General features: G+C 46.6%; 1 protein-coding gene across 1 annotated transcript in view; it reads right to left on the bottom strand.

The window, feature by feature from the left end:
• LOC121842770 (leucine-rich repeat-containing G-protein coupled receptor 5-like) overlaps nucleotides 1–6,900 on the bottom strand; it is a gene marked incomplete at its 3' end in the record, with an annotated part of 21,755 nt that extends 14,855 nt beyond the window's left edge. Inside the window, exon 1 of the mRNA XM_042312512.1 lies at nucleotides 6,559–6,900. Within this exon, the coding sequence (XP_042168446.1) occupies nucleotides 6,559–6,636 (78 nt within the window). The remainder of the gene's footprint in view (nucleotides 1–6,558) is intronic.
• Between the last annotated feature and the right edge of the window lie 660 nt (nucleotides 6,901–7,560).

The following is a 7,560-nucleotide window of genomic DNA, read 5'->3' on the forward strand; positions in this document are numbered from 1 at the left end:
ACTCCCTCCAACCCTCCGACTCTCCCTCCGACTCTCCCTCCGACCCCCTGACTCTCCCTCCGACCATCTGATTCTCCCTCCGACTCTCCCTCCGACCCTCTGACTCTCCCTCCAACCCTCCGACTCTCCCTCCGACTCTCCCTCCGACCCCCTGACTCTCCCTCCGACCCCCTGACTCTCCCTCCGACCATCTGATTCTCCCTCCGACCATCCCTCCAACCCTCCGACTCTCCCTCCGACTCCCCCTCCGACCCTCTCTCCGACCCTCCCTCCGCCACTCTGACTCTCCCTCCGACCCCCTGACTCTCCCTCCGACCCCCTGACTCTCCCTCCAACCATCTGATTCTCCCTCCGACTCTCCCTCCGACCCTCCGACTCTCCCTCCAACCCTCCGACTCTCCCTCCAACCCTCCGACTCTCCCTCCAACCCTCCGACTCTCCCTTCGCTCCGGAGACAACATTTAGGAAACAAAATGCCCAAAAGGATCTGTCCCTTAAATCTTACTGAAGACCACTGTTACTGAAGACTACTGTTACTGAAGACTACTGTTACTGAAGACTACTGTTACTGAAGACCACTGTTACTGAAGACCACTGTTACTGAAGACTACTGTTACTGAAGACCACTGTTACTGAAGACTACTTTTACTGAAGACTAATGTTACTGAAGCCCACTGTTACTGAAGACTACTGTTACTGAAGACCACTGTTACTGAAGACCACTGTTACGGAAGACTACTGTTACTGAAGACTACTTTTACTGAAGACTAATGTTACTGAAGCCCACTGTTACTGAAGACTACTGTTACTGAAGACCACTGTTACTGAAGACTACTGTTACTGAAGACTACTTTTACTGAAGACTACTGTTACTGAAGACCACTGTTACTGAAGACGACTGTTACTGAAGACCACTGTTACTGAAGACTACTGTTACTGAAGACCACTGTTACTGAAGACCACTGTTACTGAAGACCACTGTTACTGAAGACTACTCTTATTGAAGACCACTGTTACTGAAGACCACTGTTACTAAAGACTACTGTTACTGAAGACTACTCTTATTGAAGATCACTGTTACTGAAGACTACTCTTACTGAAGGACCCTATTCCCTTGATAGTGCACTGCTTTAGGCCAGAGCCCTATAGTTCCATCTAGGACCCAGCCACTCTGTCTGTACAACACACATTCAGACCTGTTGAGGTAACAACAGCTGCTCTGTTCTCCCTGCCAACCTGCTCTGAGCGAGACAGAAGTAGTATGGGACAATGCTTATTAATGAATGTGATCTTAGACTGATAATCCACATGCGTTTGGAGGGGGAAGAGAGAGGAGGTGGAAGAGAGAGGAGGAGAAAGGAGAGAGGAGGAGGAAGGAGAGGAGGAGAGAAGGGAGAGAGGCGGGGAAAGGAGAGAGGAGGGGAAAGGAGAGGAGGAGAGAAGGGAGAGAGGTGGGGAAAGGAGAGAGGAGGGGAAAGGAGAGAGGAGGAGGGAGAGGAGGAGAAAGGAGAGAGGAGGAGGAAGGAGAGGAGGAGAGAAGGGAGAGAGGCGGGGAAAGGAGAGAGGAGGGGAAGGAGAGGGGAGGGGAGGAGAGAGGAGGAGAAAGGAGAGAGGAGGAGAAAGGAGAGTAGGAGGGATGGAGAGGAGGAGAGAAGGGAGAGAGGATGGGGAAAAGGAGAGGGGAGGGAGAGGAGGGGAAAGGAGAGAGGAGGGGAAAGGAGAGAGGGGGGAAAGGAGAGAGGAGGGGGAAGGAGGAGGAAGGAGGAGGATGAGGAAGGAGAGGGGAGGGGAGGAGGAAAGAGAGAGGAGGAGAAAGGAGAGTAGGAGGGATGGAGAGAGGAGGGGGAAGAAGAGAGGAGGAGGAAGGAGAGAGGGGGAGGAAGGAGAGAGGAGGAGGAAGGAGAGGAGGGATGGAGAGGAGGAGGAAGGAGAGAGGAGGAGGAAGGGAGAGGAGGGGGAAGGAGAGGGGAGGAGGAAGGAGGAGGGAGGGAGAGGAGGGGGAAGGAGAGAGGAGGGGGAAGGAGAGAGGAGGGGAAAGGAGAGAGGAGGAGGAAGGAGAGAGGAGGAGGAAGGAGAGAGGAGGGGGAAGGAGAGAGGAGGAGGAAGGAGAGAGGAGGAGGAAGGAGAGAGGAGGAGGAAGGAGAGAGGAGGAGGAAGGAGAGAGGAGGAGAAAGGAGAGAGGAGGAGGAAGGAGAGAGGAGGGGGAAGGAGAGAGGAGGGGAAGGAGAGAGGAGGAGGAAGGAGAGGAGGAGGAAGGAGAGAGGAGGAGAAAGGAGAGAGGAGGAGAAAGGAGAGAGGAGGAGGAAGGAGAGAGGAGGGAGGAGAGAGGAGGGGGAAGGAGAGAGGCGGAGGAAGGAGAGGAGGAAGGAGAGAGGAGGAGGAGAGGAGGAGAAAGGAGAGAGGAGGAGAGAGGAAGGGAGAGGAGGAGGAAGGAGAGAGGAGAGAGGAGGAAGGAGAGGAGGAGGAAGGAGAGAGGAGGAGAAAGGAGAGAGGAGGGAGAAAGGAGAGAGGAGGAGAAAGGAGGAGGAAGGAGAGAGGCGGAGGAAGGTAAAGATAAGAGAAGGGACTCCAGTGAAAGACAATCTGCATTCAGTTCTCCTTCCCCCTCCTCTCCTTCCTATCTCCTTCTCATCTCCCCTCTTCTTCGTCTCTTCTTTCTCCGCTGATCAAAGGTAAGGCTCTCTCTATGGGCCCACATTGATTTAGACTCTCCATTCCAACTCTCTCTGTACCAATCCACCCCATTTTACACACACACACACGCGCGCGCGCGTACACACGAACAAACGCAAACGCACGAACACACAAGCTAACACACCTCTCCCACCCCTCCAACCCCATCAGTCCCCGTTTCATATGGTAATTAAAAGTCCAGGCCACTTATGGAGAGACGGAGAGAGTAGGAGCCTGATAAAAAACACAGTAATTGTTGCTGAAACCGAAAGTGGAGATGGCCTCTAGTTGCCTGGAGATTTCTTTAAAGGAAGAAGGAAAAGGTCAAGGATAGACAGGGGATGGAGAGACAGAGAGAAGAAAGGGAGAGAGAGAGAAGAAAGATAGAGAGAGAGGAGAGAGAGAGAGGAGAGAGAGAGAGGAGAGAGAGAGAGAAAGAGAGAGAGAAGAAAGATAGAGAGAGAGAGAGAGAGAGAGGAGAGAGAGAGAGGAGAGAGAGAAAAGAGAGAGAAGAAAGATAGAGAAAGACAGAGGGAGAGGAGAGAGAGAGAGAGAGCGAGAGAGAGAGAGAGAGAGAGAGAGAGAGAGAGAGAGAGCGAGAGAGAGAGAGAGAGAGAGCGAGAGAGAGAGAGAGACAGAGCGAGAGAGAGAGAGAGAGAGAGAGAGAGAGAGAGAGAGAGAGAGGCAGAGAGAGAGACAGAGCGAGGGGAGAGACAGAGCAGGAGGAGAGAGAGAGAGAGAGAGAGAGAGAGAGAGAGAGAAAGAGAGAGAAAGAGAGAGAGACAGAGAGACAGAGCGAGAGAGAATTAGGATCTGTATAAAAATAGTTATAGAACCCATTGCCCTTTATGGTTGTGAGGTCTGGGGTCCGCTCAGCAACCAAGAATTCACAAAATGGGACAAACACCAAATTGAGACTCTGCATGAAGAATTCTACAAAAGTGTCCTCTGTGTACAACATAACACACCAAATAATGCATGCAGAGCCGAATTAGGCCGATACCTGCTAATTATCCAAATCCAGAAAAGAGCCGTTATATTCTACAACCACCTAAAAGGAAGTGATTCCCAAACCTTCCATAACAAAGCCATCACCTACAGAGAGATGGATCTGGTGATGAGTCCCCTAACCAAGCTGGTCCTGGGGCTCTGTTCACAAACACAGACAGGTCGACCGATTAATCGGAATGGCCGATTATTTAGGGCCGATTTCAAGTTTTCATAACAATCGGAAATCTGTATTTTGGATACCGATTTGGCCGATTTTTTATTTAATATTTTATTAAGAACACATTCTTACTTTCAATGACGGCCTTGGAACGGTGGGGTAACTGCCTCGTTCAGCGACAGATTTTTACCTTGTCAGCTCGGGGGATTCAATCTTGCAACCTTACAGTTAATTAGTCCAACGCTCTAACCACCTGATTTCATTGCACTCCACGAGGAGACTGCCTGTTACGCGAATGCAGTAAGCCAAGGTAAGTTGCTAGCTAGCATTAAACTTGTCTTATAAAAAACAATCAATCATAATCACTAGTTAACTACACATGGTTGATGATATTACTAGTTTATCTAGCGTGTCCTTCGTTGCATATAATCGATGCAGTGCGTATCGTTGCTCCAATGTGTACCTAACCATAAACATCAATGCCTTTCTTAAAATCAATACACAGAAGTATATATTTTTAAACCTGCATATTTAGCTAAAAGAAATCCATGTTAGCAGGCAATATGAAATGGTGTCACTTCTCTTGCGTTCATTGCACACAGAGTCAGTGTATATGCAACAGTTTGGGCCGCCTGGCTCATTGCGAACTAATTTGCCAGAATTTTACGTAATTATGACATAACATTGAAGGTTGTGCAAAGTATCAGGAATATTTAGACTGCCAACCGTTAGATAAAATACAGAACGGTTCCGTATGTCACTGAAAGAATAAACATCTTGTTTTCGAGATGATAGTTTCCGGATTCGACCATATTAATGACCTACGGCTCGTATTTCTGTGTGTTATTATGTTGTAACTAAGTGTATGATTTGATAGAGCAGTCTGACTGAGCGATGGTAGGCAGCAGCAGGCTCGTAATCATTCATTCAAACAGCCCTTTCGTGTGTTTGACAGCAGCTGTTTATGACTTCAAGCCTATCAACTTCTGAGATTAGGCTGGTGTAACGATGTGATGTGAAATGGCTAGCTAGTTAGCGGGATGCGCGCTAACAGCGTTTCAAATGTCACTCGCTCTGAGACTTGGAGTGGTTGTTCCCCTTGCTCTGCATGGGTAACGCTGCTTCGAGGGTGGCTGTTGTCGTTGTGTTTCTGGTTCGAGCCCAAGGTAGGAGCGAGGAGAGGGACGGAAGCTATACTGTTACACTGGCATTCAATAGTCAAAGGTATATGAAATTCAAATGGTATAGAGAGAAATAGTCCTATAATTCCTATAATAACTACAACCTAAAACTTCTTACCTGGGAAGACTCATATTAAAAGGAACCACCAGCTTTCATATGTTCTCATGTTCTGAGCAAGGAACTAAAACGTTAGCTTTCTTACATAGCACATATTGCACTTTTACTTTCTTCTCCAACACTTTGTTTTTGCATTATTTAAACCAAATTGAACATGTTTCATTATTTTTTTGAGGCTAAATTGATTTTATTGATGTATTATATTAAGTTAAAATAAGTGTTCATTCAGTATTGTTGTAATTGTCATTATTACAAATACTTTTTATTATTATTTTTAAATGGGCCGATTAATCGGTATCAGCTTTTTTTTGGTCCTCCAATAATCGGTATCGGCGTTGAAAAATCATAATCGGTCGACCTCTCACAATTAGACCCAACCAAATCATGAGAAAACAAAAAGATAATTACTTGACACATTAGATAGAATTAACAAAAAACTGAGCAAACTAGAATGCTATTTGTCCCTAAACAGAGAGTACACAGTGGCACCTGACCACTGTGACTGACCCAAACTTAAGGACAGCTTTGACTATGTACAGACTCAGTGAGCATAGCCTTGCTATTGAGAAAGGCCGCCGTAGACAGACCTGGGCCTCAAGAGAAGACAGGCTATGTGCTCACTGCCCACAAAATGAGGTGGAAACTGAGCTGCACTTCATAACCTCCTGCCAAATGTATGACCATATTAGAGACACATATTTTTCTCCGATTACACAGACCCACAAAGAATTACCACAGTGTGTAATCACAGCAGCACGATTTGTGACCACAACAAAAGGTCAACCAGTGAAGAACAACTAACTAAATAAACTAACTAAATAACTACTAACTAACTAACTAAATACAAACCATATTTATGTGTATGTCTTTTCCATTTTGTACTTTAACTATTTGCACATCATTACAACACTGTATATACTGTAGACATAATATGACATATGAAATGTCTTTATTCTTTTGCAAACTTTGTGAGTGTAATATTTACTGTTCATTTTTTATTGTTTATTTCACTTGCGTTGGCAATGTTAACATATGTTTCCCATGCCAATAAAGCCCTTAAATTGAATTAAGAGAGAGAGAGAGAAAGAGGGAGAGAGAGAGAGAGAGAGAGAAAGAGGGAGAGAGAGAGAGAAAGAGGGAGAGAGAGAGAAAGAGGGGAGAGAGAGAGAGAAAGAGGGAGAGAGAGAGAGAGAGAAAGAGGGAGAGAGAGAAAGAGGGAGAGAGAGAGAAAGAGGGAGAGAGAGAGAAAGAGGGAGAGCGAGAGAGAAAGAGGGAGAGAGAGAGAGAAAGAGGGAGAGCGAGAGCGAGAGAGAGAGGAGAAAGGTAGTGAGAAGAGAGGCTCATTCCTATTGAAAAAATAGCTTCTTTAATTTCGACCAGGCAGCAGCGATGGTAGAGGAGGGAGAAGATCGACTCACAGAGACTGGAGGTTCCTGAGGTTCTGAAGGGCTTCGCCCGGAACCCGTCGTAGCTGGTTGTTCTGAAGCATCCTGCATGGGAATATAAAACGCAAGAGATCGTCAGGGCAGGGGGAAGAAAACTGATGGCGCACCTGAAAGGCTCTCTATGACTTAGACAACATCTATCAGAGAGAGATGACACTGACACAGAACACAGACCCTTTAAAATCTAACAGAGAGAGGTGACACTGACACAGACCCTTTACAATCTATCAGAGAGAGGTGACACTGACACAGACCCTTTACAATCTATCAGAGAGAGGTGACACTGACACAGAACACAGACCCTTTACAATCTATCAGAGAGAGGTGACACTGACACAGACCCTTTACAATCTATCAGAGAGAGGTGACACTGACACAGAACACAGACCCTTTACAATCTAACAGAGAGAGGTGACACTGACACAGACCCTTTACAATCTATCAGAGAGAGGTGACACTGACACAGAACACAGACCCTTTACAATCTATCAGAGAGAGGTGACACACAGAACACAGACCCTTTACAATCTATCAGACACTGACACAGAGGTGTGACACAGAACACAGACCCTTTACAATCTATCAGAGAGAGGTGACACAGACACAGAACACAGACCCTTTACAATCTATTTGACACAGACACAGACCCTTTACAATCTAACAGAGAGAGGTGACACAGAACACAGACCCTTTACAATCTATCAGAGAGAGGTGTGACACAGACCCTTTACAATCTAACAGAGAGAGGTGACACTGACACAGACCCTTTACAATCTAACAGAGAGAGGTGACACAGAACACAGACCCTTTACAATCTAACAGAGACACAGACCCTTTACAATCTATCAGAGAGAGGTGACACTGACACAGACCCTTTACAATCTAACAGAGAGAGGTGACACAGAACACAGACCCTTTACAATCTATCAGAGAGAGGTGACACTGACACAGACCCTTTACAATCTATCAGAGAGA

Source organism: Oncorhynchus tshawytscha, unplaced genomic scaffold (genome assembly GCF_018296145.1).
Source record: "Oncorhynchus tshawytscha isolate Ot180627B unplaced genomic scaffold, Otsh_v2.0 Un_contig_18546_pilon_pilon, whole genome shotgun sequence".
Classification (NCBI taxonomy): domain Eukaryota; kingdom Metazoa; phylum Chordata; class Actinopteri; order Salmoniformes; family Salmonidae; genus Oncorhynchus; species Oncorhynchus tshawytscha.